Source organism: Camelus ferus, chromosome 2, assembly GCF_009834535.1.
Source record: "Camelus ferus isolate YT-003-E chromosome 2, BCGSAC_Cfer_1.0, whole genome shotgun sequence".
Lineage (NCBI taxonomy): Eukaryota > Metazoa > Chordata > Mammalia > Artiodactyla > Camelidae > Camelus > Camelus ferus.
Genome location: NC_045697.1, coordinates 73,339,559 through 73,361,345, shown reverse-complemented (window position 1 = coordinate 73,361,345; position 21,787 = coordinate 73,339,559). Strand labels below are relative to the sequence as shown.

The 21,787-nt window shown below is 34.4% G+C and overlaps 1 protein-coding gene across 3 annotated transcripts in view; it reads left to right on the top strand.

Annotated features, from left to right (window-relative positions):
- CXXC4 (CXXC finger protein 4) overlaps positions 1-19,723 on the top strand; it is a 296,903-nt gene extending 277,180 nt beyond the window's left edge. For all 3 annotated transcript variants that reach the window (XM_032461054.1, XM_032461061.1, XM_032461048.1), the window contains one exon: positions 15,594-19,723. In XM_032461054.1, coding sequence (XP_032316945.1) covers positions 15,594-15,638 — 45 coding nt within the window. In that variant the 3' untranslated portion in view covers positions 15,639-19,723. The remainder of the gene's footprint in view (positions 1-15,593) is intronic.
- Positions 19,724-21,787: the final 2,064 nt, after the last annotated feature.

The following is a 21,787-nucleotide window of genomic DNA, read 5'->3' as shown; positions in this document are numbered from 1 at the left end:
ATGCCAAAGACTGGAGGCATAATCAGATTTTCAGGGTGAGTAAACAGAAATTAAGACAGACTCACTTGGATGTGTTGGGATTCTTGCCCACATTTTTTTTTTAAAGTCTCCCCTCTGGCATTCCTTTTAAAACTACTTTACTTATTTCCACATTTTCCTGCTTAGTCTCATGTTAAGAGCATCTTAATTCTTTAGGAATATGTTTATAAAGTTACCCCTTTATAATATTCCATATGGTAACAGTGCACATAAAACAAATTTAGTTTTCTATGATATTATACACCATATATTTGCATGTAACACACTATTCATTTATTAATTACTATATTAAACATTATCAGTAATTATTCAAAGCAGTTACAAATGCTGTATGTCCCTGTAGGACAAAACTTATCTTAAAAATTTGTATCCTAAATGATCAATACTAAGTTCCCAGTATTTTAAGAAAAGTGATTATATATTATAATAAGTTATATAGTGGACTGTTGTCTCATACCAAGGTAATCTTTTAGTTTTTATATTCACAGCAGTTACATTTCTGATACTAAGATCTAACTTTTTAAAATATCTCAACCTGATATGACTCAAGGGATAAAATAGTCCCGTGGGCAACCCCAGCCTCTTAGTCCCTGAACATTGTTCAGGTGACATGATTGATCTCTGTGGGACAGCATTAGAGACCACACAGATCTGGTTTCTCTCCCATTAGCTGATTTATGGAATTACATTAGTAAGCAGCGCCTCGGGAGAGTTCCCCGCCCCCACCCTCTGGCTCTGCTGCACGGTGCACACCACCACCTCCCAGGCTTGCCAGGAGCTGGAGGAGGGACTTGAAAGAGGCACATTAGGTGAAGAGGCTGAGAAACTGGAAAGTCAGGAAGGATAATCTGCTTCTCTTTCTTTTCTTTTCTTGCTTTTTAAAATTTATCTTCGGAAGGTACAGGTCCAAAATAATTTTCTGCGAGTTAAGTTGAGCTTCTAAGGGGGCTGGTGGAAAACATTCAAATGTTGCCGCACACTTGATACCTTGATTTAGGAGAATGTTTTAAGGGAGGAGGAACACGTTTCATACTCATGAAGTTAAGTTCCAAGTGTCTCAGCCACGCAAATGGTGATTGTAAAGTTCTGGACAAAGCGTTCTCAGCAATTTGTGTGGGAAGGTGGCACCTGCTTCCCTAAGGAATTCATTTGTAGACCATATATAAAATAAGGTGTGTCACTCACACTCAGAATCTGTATAGTTAAATAATGAAAGGAGTCAATAATTAAAACATGGCATAAGTTTTTGAAGTTGAGTGATAAAAAAAATTATAGGTAAAATACAAATGTTTCATATCTTAAATTGAAACATCTACCAAGGTGTTATGTTATATCAGAATTCGACAATGAGATTTCCATTTTCAGTTTCAAGAATCAAAAACATGCCAGTATAAAAATATAAATTTTGTTTTAATCTGAAGATGCAAATATGTAACTGTCAAAAGGAAAGAGAAAACTTTTCAGTAAGTTCAAAAAAAAAGATAGTATATTAACACTGGAATGTAATAAAGAAATAACATAGAGAAAAGATCATGAATTTCCTAAATGATAAGTAAAATGCTCAGAAAAGTTCAGCTTTGACTAAAGTCACAAAATAGATTTGTAGCCAAGGCATCAAAGTGTAATACAGGTCCAGTGAGATTCTTTTTCCATCACTAGATTTAATACAAGATAGTCAAAGTTGCTTTTAAAAGAACCACACATTTTAAAATAATTCCTAAATGAAAATAATGCCCGGGGGAGGGTATAGCTCAAGCGGTAGAGCGCATCCTTAGCGTGCATGAGGTCCTGGGTTCAATCCCCAGTACCTCCTCTAAGAATAAATAAATAAATAAACCTAATTACCTCCCCCCAAAAAATAAATTAAAAAAAAAAAAAAGAAAATAATGCGCCTTCCCATCCAAACATGTAAATTCTAAGCAATCTTTTGGATGGCTATTAGGAATAGTAAAGTAAGAGCAATTAAAAGTATTTGTAAATTATCCTATAAGAGTATCTGTTTGAAATTCAACCATCATCAAACAAAATACAAATAATCAGAAAGCCAATAAGAACAGAGCAAAATAACAAACTTTAGACTTTAATCACATAAAAATATTTGGATATTTTTAAATGAGAATGGAAAGTGTATCTAGTGATGAAGGAAATAAAAGGTACTTGATTTTTAAACTTTATACTGAATTGATTACTGAAGCATTGCTACATATTTTGGTTAGTCTTAGTCAACTGTTTTCTTGGGTGAATAGTTAAGATTTTTGCTCAGTTCGAGTTTACAGATTGACAAATACAGGGCAATTTAATAAAATAGTCAGACTGAAAATTGAAAGATGTATGAAAAAAAGATGGGCATTTCATCCATATTTGCTCTCGTGTACAAGTTTGGAGATTGAAGATCTGTATCATGGTGACCCTAGGAACACTGGTAGAATATTCCTTCTGGATACAAACATTAAACAAAAAAACTGTTGACATGTACCCCAGGAATAGGTTGAGGTATGTTTTAAAAAACTCTTCTGAGGTAGTTAGTGCTCTTACTTAAGTTCAATCTCAGTTGGTCAGATTGCCTGAATATGTAGTTTGCTTTTACCAAACCTGCTTTGAAAAAGTGTAGCAAAATGTCCGGCCATCCAATAAGTTTCACAAGAGTGGATATGCTTCAGTGTCTTACATTTATTTTTATTCATATTATGCAAAATATTAAAAAATAAATTTGTTCATCATATAAAATATCTGAGTAAATTAATAGGTTAGATTCAGGATTTATTGAAAGAGCTATGTAAATATGCAAGTGGGAGAAGGGACTACTTCTCTTTTAGTTTTCCTCTTATTTTTAGATTAGTTTTTAAAGAACAAAAATGAACCCCAAATAATGATAAAATCTTTCCTTTCTATAAGTGTGGTTTTTCTCAGGCACTGATTAGAATGTCAGATGATCTTGGCTGGGGGTGTAGAGCACACTAGAAAAATACCATATTTTACGAAAACTTGTTTTTAAGAAAATAGTTTTTTTGGTTTGACCAGTGCAAATTTTGAGGATTTTGTGCATGCATAACTTGATTCCTTTACTTGCGCTGCAGTGCTTTCTGCTGATTCTTAGCATACTTCTTTCATCTAGCATTCAGCTGTTATCCTTCGGAGTTTTAAAATATTGGGGGGAAGGGCACACGGGTGGCTTTATCCTTCAGTCATGTCTGGTTCCATCATATGCAAACACCTGTCCTGAAATTGAATTATTCTGCAGGGTAATTGAAAAGCCTGCCTCCATTCAGCATCATATGTTTTCTGTTGTTTATTGAGTTATGTTGCACCATACTTCAGATGCGACAACCATTTAATAATGTTGAAGACTTAGCTCTGCAGGGGCTAAAAGGATCCCAGCAGGCTTGTTAACTTCTACTCTAAAACATTATGAGAAATATTTTTTCCTCTGTGAAACTTCGGGGCTTTCTCTTCATTTATTTTAAGAGCATAAGTATCCATAGCCAGGTAAGAGAGTGAGCCTGTTAAATTTTTTCTGTTTTTCTTTTTTTTAATTTCAATTATTTTTATTGTTTATTGACATGTAGTTGATTTATAGTGTTAGTTTCAGGAGTACAGCACAGCAATTCAGTTATACGTATACATACATACATACTTTTACTTTTCAGATTCTTTTCCATCATATGTTATTACAAAAGACTGAATATAGTTATACAGTAGGTCCTTGTTGTTTATCTGTTTTATATGTAGTAATGGGTATCCATTTAATCATTTTTCTATTTTTTTAATATTTGACCTACCTATTTCACATTGCATTTCTTGTTGAAGAGAAATTGGCAAAGCAAATAGCTGATTTTCAAAGAACTAATACTGAAGATGTATTTCTTTGGCTGATATAAAACCATATATAAATTATATTTAGAAAGCAGAGTACTAGTTTCTGGCCTTTTTGTTTCTTTTATAATTAAAAATTATATTTGGGCCACGTGGCCACATTTAAGTGATGGGTTGTGGGAGGAGCCACTAGTTCAAGTAACTTACTGGTTGAACAATGTTAGGGACATCAGCATAACTTCTCTGAACTTGACTTCCTCAACTGTGAAAGGGACATAGTAGTATCTACCTACATTACAGCTTTTTAATATTGTATATAGGGTAATGTTTTTGTGTACTGAAAGATGCTGTATGATATCTTGGTCCTAATTTAGTCATTAATAAAGAGTAGAGAAGAAAACAATTATATTTACAGATAATTCAATACACCAACAGGTTACTTATAGTTTTGAGAAACTAAAGCCCAAGTAGACTATTTTGTGGCTTGAGTTTTCTGAATATTTGTTTTAATTATCCAGGTCGCCAAAGATCTGGCTTGATTTCACTTGGGAAGAGATAAACCTGATAAACAAGTTTCCCTTGTTCTTGTACCTGTGTTGTCAAATTCCTGGGAAAACTGCCCGGATGACCTAGTGACGTTGGTCAGTGTGCTGATAATTTAGTGCTCTTCCTCCTTCCTCACCAGAGGCACACCACTACTGTTAATTTTTGTATCCTTTAATAGGTTGTGTGTGTGTGTGTGTGTGTGTGTGTGTGTTTCACTTTACTAACTCAGTACCTTTGTTTGGCTTATGTTTCTTTTATTTGGACAGACACAAGGAGTTATACTAAATGTGCATTACTGAGTTTGGGAAAATCACTATAAGAAATGATTAAATACTTATCATGAATTCTGGTTGGAGAACATATGTAACAAATATTGGAAAATTGTAGCATTACTTTCATTTTGGAAAATAGGGGAGTGTGTATGAGTGTAGGAAATAAAACAGGTAGATATACATTTTGAGACAAAAAACCAAAGTGACTATGCAGAGCTTTCTTTTCTTTTTTCCTTGTAATAAAAAGAGAGTTTTTATGAATAAAGAAAGTGAGCAATAAGAGAAGAGGCTGGTGGGTTTCTGGGAGAAAATAATGATAGCCCTGAAAGATTTGGAATCCTAACCAAGAAAACATTAGAAACAAAGGAGAAAGGGGTATTCAAGCCAGGATGCTATGCAGCGTCTAGAAGGAGCTTTGTTAAGGCAGAGTATGGATGTCTGCTTCGCTTCATCAATTACAGAAGTTTTGCAGAGAATGGAAACTATCCAGGGGAGAGAGAATATTTTCATGACTTGACTCAATACGTTTGGTTTGGGAGTCAAGGCTGAGTCTCAAGTTCAGTGAAGTGTCCGCTGAATTAGAGACAAGAAAAAACAGATTGTGCTATAGCTGATGGTATTATATTTACTTTTGCCTTTGAAACATTTGGTAGAATTATTCCAAAGTGTAACTAAAAGAATACCTTCAAGAAGGGTGGAAAATGGGATCTCATTTGGGTCTCATCTTCATCTAAATTCATATTTCAGAGAGCATTCTGGAGGAAGGGAAGGAAAGTGTCCAACTGTGGAGAAAACTGTGCTGAAAGAGCTGTTTCTTGCTCAAGGACTTAAAAAAAAAAAACACACCCTGAATGATTGATAGTATTAAAAGGACAGAGATCAAGTAGGACGAGAAGAGAATGGGGTAAATGTGTATAGATCAGGAAGAGTCGCGGGCATTCCTGTGTCTGTCAGCAAATCTGGCAAACTCAGGAGAAGATATATTTTCTCTAAAACTTTACAGAGTGAAAAGAGGTGAAATAAATTTGGGGAAGAATAGATTAGATGAATTTAATTGTGTGGAAATGATGATTATGAGCAATGGTGGATCAGTGATAGAAAAATAACTGAGCTGAGGAAAGGCTTCTCTATGGGAAATGTTCTTATTTATAGGTTAAATGAGATCAGTGATGGTTTTAACGGAGTTGAGAATAAGGAAAAGAGATAACATTTTCATTTGTACTGGAAATGAGATGTGGAATCTTCTGGCAAATGCTAAATGCTTGGTGTGCCTAATTTTCATTCATGAAAAACGAAGTAGAACACTGGGCTTTTGAGATTCCAAAGGATATACATACTGGATCTTCTATATGAGGCTGCTGTCTATGGAGTTAAATGAGTTACGAAGTGGACTGGTTTTGGATTTTCCTTATGTGATTCTCTTTACATGTGTGTGTTATTTGTATGTCCTGAAGCTATGTTTTTCAAACTGCAGATGATAACACACTAGTGGTCCATGAGTGTTGGCTTACCATCAGGATTTTTATTTTTATTTTTTTATTGAGTTATAGTCAGTTTACAATGCCGTCGGGATTTTTAGAAAGTAGAATCGAATAGAGTGGAACAGAAAATATATGAATGCATCACATGTAGTAAGAGTACATATTGTTTCAGTTGTGTATGTATACATAAATGTATGTGTATGCATGTACTAGGCTGCTATGTAAAATGTACTTCTAACTGTTGGTTGCAGTCAAAAAAAGTTTGAAAAACACTAGTTTAGTGACAGCAACAACACTATTGAACAAATCTGTAATGAGGAAGGAAATTATATTTGTAAGTGGAACAATGTTAATAAGATAAAGAGTAAAATGTCAGTGTTTCTGTAAATAGTGTGTCTTTACTTCTCCTAGGCAGGTCTATACCTATGGGGTATATTCATGAGTTTATGGTATATACTAAGCACATGGCAAGCCCTTGAAAAATTCAATTCAGTTTAGCAGATCTTTAGGGAGGAACTCTTATTTTCAAAGATTTGTCGTAAATGCTGTGGATACACACATACACACACACACACACACACACACACACACACACACACACACACACACACACACACATATCCTGGCTTAAGGAGCTCAAACATTTCTTTTTTTCTCACTGCCTTTTTAAAATATCCATATTAACTCCCTAGCTCTACATCTTAGTCCCTCATCCAAGATAGTTAGTTACCTACTTACATTCTTAATTCTCAGTCCAAAAAATGGACACATTTAAAATGATATAATGGTAATTTTAGAAAACTCTGGAAGCAATCTCACACCTATTTAAAAGCCTTGGGATCCCTTCATTCATCCCAAATTTAGATAAGAAATACGGACTGCTCTCTGTGACCTCCACTTGGCCACCTCATGTGGTTATGTAGTGTAGTATTAACGGTTCTTTTGGTATTCCAGAACTTTTCAAGGAATAAGAAAAGAAAAAGGAATACTTGCCTTGAAATTTGAACATACTGAGAATCTACAGTATAGTTGTTATTCAGAGTACTGGAAACTCTTCTATGACCTGAACAGGAGAAAGGGCTATATTGAAAGAAAGACTTGAAGGAAGAGAAGAAGGGAGGGAGGGAAGGCGGGTGGGCAGACTGTAGTGTTAAAGATTAAAGGGAAATAAGAAAGGAGCATGTTGGCAGAAGGGACTGTCATGCTTAAGGTTTTAAATAAGAAATTAGTAAAAAATGGTTAATGCCTCAAAAATTTTTTAAAGAATTTTTTTCTTTTTTAAAAAAATTTGTGGGGGAAGGTAATTAGGTTTTTATTTATCTATTCATTTATTTTAGAGGGGGTACTGGGAATTGAACCCAGGACTTCATGCATGCTGAGCAAGTGCTCTACCACTGAACTATCCCCTCTCCACCTCAAATCTTTTTTTTTTTTAAAGATGCCATGGGTCTGGGTTTAGATTCACCAGAACCACTCAGCATTGTTTCTTTTCATTTACCATGGGGGAAAAATAGTTTCATGCAAACGAACTAATTTTTTTTCTCCTAATTTCTCTTTAAGGGTAATTTGCTCAGGTCTGCATTTAGAAACATAGAAATGCCAAGATGGGAAAACTAATCTCAAAATTGATGATGATGTCTAGAGAGGTAGAGACCATCCACCATCTCTAAGCAACTAATTGTTCAAAAATATCAGTGTGATATTTAAGTGGTTATACAGAGAACTTCCTGCAAAATGCAGAATTGTGCATATTAAAGACTCCAGAAAAATGATAAAAAGTATTACTCACTGCATCCTATAAATCTCATGCCTGAAAAAAGTTAGGCTTACTAATTTTCTCTGCTAGTTAGTTAACTGTGTGATTGTGACTGTGTTTGCATGAAGGTAGAGCATATGATATATATAGAAAAAGAGTACATAGACATTTTCCGAGGAGACATTTGCATCCTGAGGACTTGGTCTAGCACCAACCAGCTGTTCTGCCACCATGGTAGTGGAGACAGCTTACGAGTGTATGTCCTCTTAATGAGGGAGATTAAAAGACATTTCTAAAAAGCTAAGTAACATGTAGTAACTGGATTAAATTGTAGCTGTTGTCTGTATACATTTGAACTTTATTATTTAAAAAGAAAATTAAGGTTAGAGACCAAAAAGAGTGATTGTGAATTTAAAGATTTGATGTAATGGCCATTGCAGTTATTAAAAACATTTTTTGAAAGAAACATCAAAAGCAACACGTGATTCTCAGAAGTATAGTTTAAACCAAGTACATTATTTTGACGATAACATCTCATGACCGTGAAATGTTTGGAATTTTCTCTAAATTCCTTTAAGTAATTCATGGGCATAAAACATGCTTTGGTTTCTAAGCTGGGTCTGTCTCAGTGGTTACATTTTTGTCATAGGAGATTCTGAAGCAACTGAAGTTCAATGACTACATTCAAAATGCTGCAGAACTTAGTCCAAGAGAATATATCAATTAAACTTATTTTCACTTTTTACATAATAGAGAAAAAAATGGATGTTTCTCAAGTTCTCAGATCTATAATAATCAAAGAAAAGCACCATAACTTGACTTTCTTATACAGATGAGTTGTAGCTACTGTATTTTATTTGAATATGAGATAGAAGCTGTCCAAATCATAGCTTTGATAGTTTTTAAAAAGTCACCTCTAAATGTTTTTTTAAGTGACCTCTCATTTCTTCACATTTTGCATATTTCTTCTTCTCTTCAATAATAGAAGGAGACAGATCTGCTTTAAAAAATAATCAAAAATTTAAAAATTGTCCAACAACTTGTTCATGAAAGGAATGCTGATGGTTTTTCAATAGCTAATTAGCAAAGGTCTCACCTAAAGGTATTGTTGCAGTCAACAGGGATTAGTGGAGTGAATTTGAGGGGAAACAGAATTATTTAGCTTATGTCTCTGCCATATATATATGTATATATGAATTCACGTATGCATGTATATATTCAGATTCACTTATCATATAACCATATATGCTTGTATGTATTTTCATAAAAATTTAGACAGATGAACATATATAGATAAAATGAACTCTAAATATTTTAATCCTTCTTGACAGTATTGATTTTATAAACCTAATTTTTGCATTTTTAATCTCAATTTTACTTTTAATTTCCTTTCACACTCCCTGTTATACATCTGCTAAAATACTATATAAAATAAGTGTTTAAAAATACTTTTTAAATTTGTGGATTGTTGAAAATTTTTCCTCTTTCTGCTCACCTTGGTATCATTCCTATATAGTTTATTTTTATATGTCAAAGAACATTTTAATCTCTAAGCTACCCATGTATAATAGAACAAATTTACTTTTTTGTTGGAAGGATGTAGTTTGAAGTGTTTTTACCAAAAGTAATTGAAATACAAGCCTATATAGCACTGGGTTAGAAACTACATGAATAAATACTGGAAAGATATCTTTACCTTTAGTTACAGAGTTTGTCAAGACACTTGCCTAAATAAAGTAGTTAGATTAGATGCTAGGGCCAACAGTGAGTGCCTATTTTGGCCATTTCTGGGCCAGTCTGAATCTTGGTGTCAAACTCTTACCTTCCTTCCTGCCAACCCACTCCTTCCTCCTACATCCACCCCCCTTTGTTGTCCTAACTGGCTCTACCACCATATTGACTTCACTTAGCACCTTTACAATGTAATATATGATCTTATCTTTCCATTTACAAAAGTTAGCTGGGTTTTCCTTCGCAGTGGTGATGGGGAGGGTGGTGGTGTTCTCTTAGGATGGGGAGGAAGGGGAAGAGCCCTGAGTTTGCAAGGCCAAAGGAGTAGCGGGAGCAACCATCCACGGAGAATCAACACTAATGAAAAGCCATCGCTAGTCCCAGCATTAATCGGCAAAGTCCTGGCCACAGATGTCAGTTTGGAAACTGAAAAAGTAGAATGCTCCTTCTAATCATATTTAAGACCTCCAAATAATTGCATCATAAAAGTTATCCAGTTACTTATTTGGTGCTTTCTCCCTTTTAAAAAAGGGTCTAATATTCTAGTTAGAGGTAATTGATAACGTTTTTAGTTTATATCTGGATCATGGCCAAATAAGATATGAGTGTACCAGAGACTTACACAGTTACATGATGAATGAATCTGAATTATGAGAAAAATTAATCTATCCCATCTATAATACGTATGTATGACAACAGGACAGAAAGAGAAAGTAAGTTAAGTGTGCTTTAAAAAGTGGAAGCACTGTATACTTATTTTAATTCATATATTTTTAATTGAGGTATTATTATTAAAGTATAAAGTTTGTTATTGTAATAGTAAATTATTGGACTATGAGCTTATCATTTATCATAAGTTAATTGTTCTCTCAAACTTATTGACCTATACTGTACTTGGGCTTGCTGATAATTCTACTCTAGTTATTAGATTATGATTTTTTAAATATATTATTTATAAATAGGATATAGAGAAATACTTTTGCTAAAGCATTTTGGGGAGTCTCTAACATTTGCTAGGTATCATTTTAGACCATAATTACTAGTCATCCAAAGATTTGTAATAATGTGAATCTGTTTGTATTCACATTCACAGTAATATACAGTATATTTGATACAATTTTTGAAATTTTGTCAGTACAAGAATTAAGAACCTATTTAGCTTGATATTTTAGTGTTCTTTGTGAGTCAAATCTGAAAAATAATTATTTTTTTTTCATCACCAGGAACCTTTTCCTTTTGTTCATCCACAATATTCCAAAGTTTGAACGTTTCATAGGAAGCCAAAACAAAAGAGAACGAAATAGCTAAAGGCAAACAATGAGCCCTACTATTTTGTTGTTGCATTTATTCATGTGCTTCCTATTACAGAATTTCAGAGATTCATCATTAAGGTTTTCAAGTTCTGGTGCAAAAAGGTAAATCGAATACAGTGAGAGGTTCCAGTTTCAAGGACTTAGATGCTCAGAAACTTGTAGTGGGGCTTCTTATAGTGAGAACAAAATTCAAAAGAGTTTATAAGAGGCTGCATTGTCTACCTACAGTTCGATATTGCTTTGCTTTTGGTTGGAAAAAGCACACTTCCCATCATTATATGGGAATCAGAAAATGATTGGGTTATATTTGTTTCTGTAATTAATAGTACACGGGGAAACAGGACATTATTTTTTGATGAGTGTAAGGATAATGGTGCTCCAAAATACTGACCTCCACTTGGGATGTACTGTATCAGAGCCATCCTGTTTCACAGCAGAATTCTGAAGGCCTAGGTGAACCACTGAGATTTTTGGGTTAGAAACTACATGAATAAATATTGGAAAGCTATAATTAACTTAAGTTACAGAATTTGCTAATGTCATAAGTATTATCTCAGTTTATAACTTTTATGCATTCTGAAGTAAATTTCAACATCAAGTTGTCTTATTTGCTCTTTGAAAACTCATGTCTAGCTTTATTCAAAATGATTAGTTTTGTTTGAAGTCTTGAATACTGCAACATTTTACTAGAACGATTTATCATATGCAACATTTTAGCTACACATGAATGGCTAATCCTATATATCTTCATATGTATCGAAGTCTAGATATGCAGTCTAGCTTTGAGGAGGTGAGGTTTACTAGACTTGACATATCTTAAACAAGAGTATGTAGCTGTGTGCGTGAGCTACCACAGTTCACGTGACTGCTTAGCAAGTCCCTAAAGAGAAAGTTACGCTCAAATTCTTAAGGTAGCAGCTTTGGGGATTCTTACTAGTTTTAGGTCATTTAATTATTTCTTCATTGCTGATTTAATGAAAATCAGACTGAAATAGATTTCTGCCAGAGACATATGGATAATTTTTGTATTCATTTTTTTAAAAAGGTAATTGTGAAATATACTTAGGCTTGGATTATATAATTATTTTATGCAATAATTTGCTTTTTAAAGTTATTTCGGAGGAAAACAGAAGGCATTCCTTTAAACTTGAAGGTTGTTCTGGGTCTGGCTCCTGTAGGGATGAATTCCCTGGAACGCCATGCTTTACAGCAGGACCGGAAGGAGAGCTGGGGCTGCAGGTTCCTGCCCGGGCCTCCTGGGAGCAAGGCTGCTGTTTGCCAGCGTTTGCACCTGTCTGAGCAGTGAAGGCTGCCTTAAACAATGCTGATCAACTCCCTTCTAGTATTTACCCCCGTCTGCCTTCTCTTCCTGGGGAATCTGGCTTCCCTGTCATTCAGGATAACGATTTCTGCAAGCATCACTGAGATCCCAAAAGTCATTGTAATCTCATCAAGAGTGTGATTCCCCAGCTGTGACTCATGAATCTATAAAGAAGGTAGCTGGTCAGGGTGTTTAACCCCCAATATTGGGGTGCTGAGCACCCCCAAACCGTTGAAAATAGAAGTCCTCTTACAAAGATGACCTCATTACTTAACCGAATTAGAGAAGATGTGTCCCCAAAGTAGGACAGACTTAATCAAGACCCCTGATTTTACCCAGTATTTTACATAGGAAAACAGTGTTGCTACCTTCATCTTGGCTGAAAAGAACTCAGTCTAGGCCTAAAGTAACTTTCCAGTGAACCCAGTGGAAATTGGGCCAGAGGTTGGATATGCCCCTTCCGTTCTGTGTGGCCTCTGGGACACTGGAGCATTTTGTTGCTTTTTTAACCCTGAACTAAAACTTAGAGAAACCTCACTTTGAGTTTCTCGTGAATGCCTTGCTAGTTTGTTCCAGTTAACGCACAGTGGTTTTCCTAAATTTTCTCGCACATTTTTGGGGATTTTCCAACAAATCATTTTTAGGATTCAATCCCAAAGATCTTAATGTAAAAGAGAAATATTTTTTAAAAGGTGAATCGCTGCTTATCTTCTCCCTTCCCCTGTTCCCCTGCAGCAGTGGATTATCTGCATCCTTATTTATGGAGATCCGTACTCGACTCAACGTATGCAAACTGATATGTACACATCAGAGTGCTGTTTTGTGACAGGTTGTGATAGTCCAGAAAACTAGCTCTTAGCTTTTCTTATATTTGCATGATCTAATTATTTTTTAGTTCTCACAAGCATAAAGAAGTGATTATCTTTTTCCTTACAATGATCTTTGGTCGCAGGTGGCATTTTATAAAGTTTACTTTTTCTAAAGATTGCAGATAAAAAAATTGAGTGGTGGAGAGGGGCACCAGAAGAGCAAAGAGTTAGAAAAGAGATCTGAAAATGAAATTGAGACATAAGGAATGCGTCTCATTTGAAAAAATGTGCTCCATATATTTTTTCTGTTTATCTTCATAAACATATATGTTTATCAAGATACAGGATATATGAGTATATACTTACAGTCTTGTTTCCAGTTGGCATCTGAGAGTAAGTTGGCATCTCTGTACACATGTCATATACTGTACACATAAATGTGAGTATATATGAATATATATGCACATGTTTATTTTTCATATGTGATTCTGTAATGCATGGATATGCTTGGATCTAACAGATCTTGTTAAAAATGACTACATTTATATAAGTATGCATACTTATATAAAATTTATTCTTAGTTGGCATCAGGCAGCAAGTTAGCATCTGGTGTAAACTTCTAAGTTTTCATTTACTGCTTATATATGTATGTGTGTGTATAATGTATGAATATTAGGATGAATGAATATGGTGTGTCCTTTATTACTTCCTATAGTACCTTTATTAATGATTAAATAAGTGTAATGAGCATATATAATTTCATTTATCATTTAAAAGTTAATTTTAAAAGTGGTAAAGTAGTTTTTCACACCAACCCAATCAAATGTTGGGGATCCAGGAATGCATAGTGAACTGGAGAGAAGACAGATTAAACCAGGAGGAGTAAGGAGTCAAATATCAATAAGTACTATTTTTATGGGAATAGTGGACCTTTTTGTGTTTTTAGAAAATACTTCATGAGTTAAATTTTTTTATACATATATGCAAACTTGAATTCGATAACATTAGTTTGTTCTCAACGCATTCATTTTGAAACGTATTATGTTGACTATGAGGACAGTTTTTAAAAACTTCTTTTTAGTGCAGAGAGCCAAAATGGTTATTTTATTCATTTAAATTTCAGTTAAAATTCATTTAAACATCTTAATCAATTAATACACCTTTATTTTTAGATGACATTACTGTAGCAGGGCGGTGGCTACCAAATAAGTCATATTTGAGAAAGTAAATAAAAGCTAACCTCAATTATTAACGAGTGTTTGTAGTAGAATTTTTTATGGCTTTTCTGAAAATTCAAGTGTTGTTAGCACTGTCTTAAGATGTGTTTACAAGGCGAATGTGTGTGTGTGTGTGTGTGTGTATGTGTGTGTGTCTATACCTACTCAATATTTTGGTGATATTCAACACACCAATTTACATACTTATGAATGTCTAGTAGCAATCTTATAGTCTACACAGGCTTGTTGGACAGGCCTAAGGAAGAAAACCTACTTCTCCACTTGCCTGAGGAAAAATTTACTCTTAGCTTGTTGTTTCTTACGTATCTTCAATATACATGCATGTGATTCTGTTTTATAAAGAAGAGTATGGCATGATGAATTACTGTAATGTTAATATATAAAGGAAATTCCATAGCTTAACTACTGTTTATCTAACCCAAAAATCCCATAGTAACTTTAAGCTTTTGGTTAAAAGGTTCGCTCATACATTTAGTGCTAGCTTATTACTCCTTTCGAAAACTGTAGTAGTTTTATTGTGCAAAAGGCACAATATGCTCCATTGAGTATCATTGGTTACTTACAAGTTTGTCTCATGTATATGACATTAATTTGTTGAAAATGCAGACTTATTTTAAAATATCGGTATGTTTTGTCAGTATAGTTCTCATTAGGTTATATGTAGGAACGTTTAGCATTAGGAGTTGCTAAATGATAGAGGTAGTATTGATGTAATATTTGTTGTTGTCCTGTCATAAAGAGAAATTCTCCAGAATAAAGAAATTATTTCACTGAATTCTAAACATCAGGCTTAGAGAGGCTGCATATGTCTGTAGCAGATAGAGGTTTTTTTTTTTTAACTTTTTTTGAGTTATAGTCATTTTACAATGTTGTGTCAAATTCCCAGTGTAGAGCACACTTTTTCAGTTATACATGAACATACACAGATAGAGGTTTTAAGTGCACTTACTGGCTGGTCTTCCTACTGTTGGTTAATAGTTTGAACCTTCCCCTTTCTTCTGATTGCCATCCACATTCTAGGCTGTATTTCCTATATTTTTTTTAGACAAATTGTTTTAATCATTATATTTAGTAAATGAGCATGAAATTTAATACTCTAATTTTTGTGATGTTCTAAGATTAAACGTTTGATTTTTATTAAATGTTGAAATATACAAGTCATTTTGTTGTGTCTTTTGGGACTAAAAATATTGCTGAAATGTAAAGGAGAAAAATCTAATTTTATATTGGCATAGAAAGAAAGCTTAACTTATTTTCTTGCTCTTTTTTTATAGAGAACACCTGTTCCCAGCGCTGAAGCTTTCCGATGGTTCTTTTAAGGCAGTAGTATCTCTTATTTTCAAGGCATTTGGAAGTGAAGGGCAAACTAATGTCTTGTTTTAAGAAACTGCTTAGTCCACCACTGAAGAAAATATCCAGATATTATTTTCATTTTATGTATAGGGGTTTCTTCAAAAAAAATAATAATAAAGGAAAAGAAAAGAAAAGAAAAGAAAAAAGACATATAAAAATAATCCGGGAGCTCGGGGAATCGGCCAGTCTATTTACTTTCAATACACTGATTCTTTCTTTGATGTAATTTAGCTATCCTAGTGAAGTTGTTGTCTATTTTGAAGGTGGCTGTAAAAAAATAAGTTTGGGTAAACCCCTGCTGTAAAATCATGTATCTTTGCAAAGTACATATCTATACTTCATTTTCAAATATATGTGTTTCAGTACTGTAAACTGTACAGATAGCAGCTTGTATTTTGTGTGTTTAGACACAAGGAGACAATCACGTCTGAGCATCTATGGAGATTAACAGTTTGTACACAACACTATGGTTCTGCGAGTTAAATCTGGAGCAATAAATTTTAGCTTTAAATATTTTTTTGACAGTTGTTTCTAGAAGCAGCAACAGCAGTGGCACGTGTCGCCACGCATCTTTCCGTAGAGACTTGACGCCGAGTTTTACAAGACTAAAAGATGAGGATGCATCCAGCGGTTACCTTCAGTTGTATTGTGCGAAGAGGGGAAGATGTTATGAAAGTTTCAATTAATCTTTTGAGCACTATATTAGAGTAGTGGTTATGCACTTGCATTGCTTACAAACGAGCTGTACAGAAGGGTGTACCTCCCAAATCCTTAGTGTAGTTGACTTGTCTTGGGTTGCACTGTTAAGGCGGAGTACTCGGAGTAGTTGGAACATGCAGAACAGTTGTATAATTTTTTTTTCTTTTAAGCAGTGTTTTCTAGGATACAGAATAAAGTATCATATCTTAGGAGAGAAATTCATGACTGATTTTTTTTTTCCCAGCCCATCATGGGTTATATGTATTTCTTGTTTGTTTATTTTTTGCTTTTTTGTGTTTTGGAAGAAAAAAGTAAAAACTTACTAAAATGTCTCCAAATGCCTTTTAATTCCATGTATGATATTAAATGGGTAGTTTGGTTTTCAACTTTGAATACCTAAAGGCCTCCAGCATTGAGACGAGGCTAGGTACATTTTTAAGTCAAAAAGAATTCAAGGCATTCATGAAAGTGAGGCTTTTAAATCTCTTTTTTTATTTTCCTTCCTCAGAGCCTCCCAGTTGGAACAGTGGCTTTCCTCTAGGCCCTCGGTGGAATGTTCCATTGCTCTGATTCCCATACTTGTCACTGGACGCTTTCATTCCTGAGAAGGCGGGCAGGGCCACAGTCTGCGGATTCCATAAACGCACACAGCTCCCAGACAAAAGGAGCTAATGCTTCATGGGACCTGTGCTACCTTTTCATGTGGTGTTTGGTTTTCCCCTGGCAGTCAGGGTTCTTCAGGCTGTGCCATTAGGACAAATATTTGTGATGACACGACACCTAAGAATTTTCTTTCTTTCTTTCTTTGTTTTTTTCTTTTGGCCAGATGTATAAAGGAGATTTTCAGCTTCAGGAATAAAACAGAGTTGAGCAAAAACACAGAGAGTATCGAAGTTGCCATGTGACTGTAACTTTTTGTTCTTGATCCGCTAGCCAGCTCTTTTAGCCTGAGACATCCGTTAGCCTGCTGAAAAGTGTTAGCAAAATGGATCATTGGAAGAAAAATAACTTGAGGAGAGAAAGGGTGATAAGAAGGACTGTAAAGTTTTAGGAAGACTAGCAGATGAATACTTTTAAAAGGCTAGTTGTAGTTTTGAATGGAAAATAATATGACAGGAGATTTTGTTCATCGCAGAAGGAGCGAGCACTGCATTCGAGTGCTGGCGGGAGGGGTGGAAAAGATACTCACAAATGCCAACGTGGGAAACAGTTGTGACTTAACTTGCCTAGAGGTTGAATGCACGGTCTACAGTTACTGTCAAATAGCCTTTTTGAGGAAATTTCATAATGTATTACACTTATCCATGTTTAGAGGAGAGAATTATGTGATCACACATTAAAACGTGCTGTATATTAATTTTGAGGTAGCTTTCTACTTGATGTATATTCCTTTGAGGGTTTCTAGTTAGAATTTCTATTTCTGCTGTGGGACCAATGAGAGCTATATGAGTTCTTTCTTGTTCCATTTTTTCTTATTTTACTTAATTTCTTTAACCAACTTGCTAATTATTTACAAGTAAGTGAAAACTTACTTTACACTTGAATGGTAAGCTTGCCTTGCTTTTTGGAAAATGATGATTGTTATTACAGAATTGAAACAAACTTTTATTCGGGCTGCATTAGGCATACGGTGACGTATAAAGATCTCATAGCAATGGACTGAGAGTCTAAAATACATGCTAGTATTGCATGTCTTGATGTGTTTTTGTTTGTTTTCTTAAAGAATCGATGAATCTGTATATTGTAAAATGTGATGTTTTACATGTCAATTCAATTTTTTTTCCATGAAAGAAAATCTGTTGATGATTGAAATGGGAAAGTGCAGCTTCTCTTTAATTTTCTTACGTGTCTTTATTCTTGGTATGGTTCTTTCACACTGCCCATTTTTTATGTTTTTGGTAAAATTCTATTTATGTAATGTAGGGTGCACATAAAGTTCTCGTTGGTGATGTTCGAGAAAGATACTGCTCTTCCGGCCTCCCCCCCAACTTCTCTTTCCTGTAAGTCCATATACTGAGAACTTGTAGAGCGTATCATTCTAGCCCTGGTAGGATGACTTCAAGATTTACACTTTTCAGGATCCTAAAATACCAATGAAATGTAACTTTAAAAAATTCCTCACTGTATGTTTCATAGTCAGTATCAGGAAAATTCAAAATAGAGCAATCCAAATATAGACCATGTGGACCACCTGTACAACTTAAAAATTACATGTCAGATAAGACAAATAAACAACTTTGTAAGAGGGGTCTACACACACAGGAGTCTTGCCTTCTCTAGGTGTGCATGAGGAGATACCATATTCTGTCAGGATTTGGGGAGAGCTTGGAAAGTACTTAGGGTGCTGGCACATAGTGCAGTGAATCTGTTCTTTGCCAGCTGTCCCTCAGCACCCTGACATCACCCTAACGTCATAGTGCAGAGCTGGCTCTTTCCAGGCCTTCAGACCGGAGTGGCTTTCTGATGGAGTCTGCCTGTCTATGCACAAGTAGACATTTATTTCCAAATTAGAAATCTGTCCATCCTTGGGAGAGAAAGCAGTAATAGTCTTCCACCGGTGTAAGAACATATAAAAGTGTCTCCTGGCTGCTTAATTCCTAACATCCAACTTTCTTCTTCTGAACACGTTTATCAGGAGCAAGAGATGGGAGGCTTCCTATGAATTCATATTAAGCAATCACTAAAAGAAAGGAATATTCCCTTCCTTTCATTTAGAACCCCTGGCATGAAGGTCGTACAATTAATACTAAAGCACAGAAAGTCTTTAAGCTGATAGTATCTGTAATCACATAATAAAAAGAGGAAAGCAGTTCAATGCACACACTATTCAGGGTCAAATATGTTCAGCAAAAAGCCCTAGTGGGTCTTTGATCATGGCTAGATTCACAGTGATATCAAACAGTTGGTTCTCATGTAACAGCTAAATGTTTCAGATTTTGTTTTTATTAAATTTGGCAGTTTCACACTGAGATCTGTATTCCTAGTGAATAAAAGACAGCTACTATGTTAGGCAGGATTCCATTTTCACAATTGCAAGGAAGTTAGAGATATTTCAGGAACATGGGCCACAAAATGTACTCCTTTCACAGTGTTCTCCTATTCTGAACTGTGCAGTTATCTATTAAATTTTCTAATAGATATTTGTGTAAGGTGTATGTATGCTTGTGCAATTATTAAAAAAGCAGTTTTGGAAAACAGTGTATTTATTAAAGAAAATTACTTATGGGGCATGTACAAAACTGTAAAAAAAAAAAAAAAAAAACCTTAAAAAAAAAAACACATTCAATTTGCCCAGTAAAGTTGTTTTTGTGAAATTTCTGTGTTGTTGAATAAAGGACTTTAGTATTCAAAATATCTCTATTTTTCCATGAACAAATTTCTATTTGTGGGATTTGAAGTAATCAGCATATGATCCTAAAAATCTCATTTTGTTTGTGATAAAACATCGTTTTTCATTCTCCACTCACCCTTATGTCAGCAGAATGAGTACTGGATATAAATCTTCCATAAAATATTCCAGTTTTGCTCATCTTGTTTTTCCTCAGATGTTTTGTCTTTCTTATATTTTTAGAAAAGGAAAAGAGACAAACACGATTCTTTTTACATTTCCAAAGGAGATATTTTTGTTGAAAGCTTTAAAAGGTCCCTGAAATAAAGAAAGAAAGGAATGCATCCAAAGTTTTTCCCTTCCTTCTCTGTCGTAAGTGTGCCAGGAGAGAGCAGCCCATGAATTCCTTGTGCCATAAATAAAAAGTCCTGGTGATAATGCTTGAAAGCATTCAGGGCCATGAAGAAATGTGCAACACAGGAATTCTGTCTCCAGCCACACCCAGCAATACTCTGAGATTACCTTTTTATTGTGGAATATGTGGTTCACCCATGCTGCTTATGACTTGGTGGTGAATATGCTTAACTCTTGTTTCACTGCTTCTCAGAGCAAAGGTCCAATTTTTTGGATGCTTCATAAACTACAGGAAATGTAGAACACAGTATTATATCGTGGAAATCATGAATGTGGTTGCAAGCGTGGAACTTTAAATGATTTGAAAGAGTTCATGTCCACAGAAAAAGTACATTAGAAGAGTTTTTGTAAATTTTACAAATTCTAGGATGTGTTCTGTTAGCATAATATCACTCATGTAAAGTATCTTGGCCATGGCAAGAGAGTTGGATTACATAGGGTGAGAAAGAAGAATTAGGTAACTTGTATTAAAGAGTTCCTGGATATGCAGCAGTTTTGCAGGTGAGTTGCTATGTTTATTATATTTTGGTGTAAGCAACAATATGGCAAAAATATAAAACTGAATTTTCACAGATATTTTGCTTCCTTGATGTCTTCAAGGATGCAGATCCTTGGAGGTTTATAAATGATGATAAGAAGATAATTCATCAAAATAGTTTGAATTAATCAAAAAGGGAAGAGAAGTGAATTTTAGACATTGAACCAGATAACAATTTAGACATTGAACCAGATAATAATTTCATATGGTTTTTGAAAAATCATGTTTTTTTTCAAGTGTGTTTATTGGTAATAGTTGTTTTAGTTCACATGATTTATGCAGAAGCCATCCCCCATTTTATTTCCACTCTTTGTTTTGTCTTTTTTTTTAATAGAGAAAAAATGTTATTTGAAGGAAATACAGTGAAAACAAGTTTAGGGTTTTATTTGAATACACTACATGAGTGTTAGAGTTCTATAGGAACATTATGCTTATTTGGAAATTTTGCTTCTAATCTTTTATTCTACATATCTTGGCTTAGGATCAATCTTTGTGTCCCTTGCAATCCAGATTTTTTTGGCTAATTTTTAAGTCAATATTTCTTATTTTCAATGTATTTATATAAAATGAAATGTCAACCAAACTATCTTTTTAGTCTAAGTCTGTGCTTTGTTTACAATATATTACTTACGACAAAAATCATTCCTTTTAACAGGTGGTGTAACTTCACAAATTGGAAGCCGTATACAGATCTCTTTCCAAGAACAGCACTTTTAAAAGCTAGGTCTAATCATGTGTAAACTACATGTAAAGCATTTTTAATACAGGACTGAGTTACTTGACTTCTTTAATAGTTAGATGTTAGGAGAATCTGGTTGCCTGGTTTGAATTACGACCTTCTGCTTATGACTTTTCTGAAAAGTGATCTATTTAAAATTATATGGCTTCAGGAAAACTGCACAGTTGGAAAGGAGGTGGGAAGAGAACATTTAAATGATACTATTTAACCTTTGATACCATCATAGAACATATGTAGCTGAAAATTCTCATTTATTATAGCCTTCAAGAACTTTCCTCACCTTTCCATCAATTGCCATGTAATTTTCTTCAAAATTTTTATGTTTATAGGTATTTATAAGTGTATTAATATTGCATTAACGTGTGTATGGGTGGAGAGATATAGATGAATCTGCGTG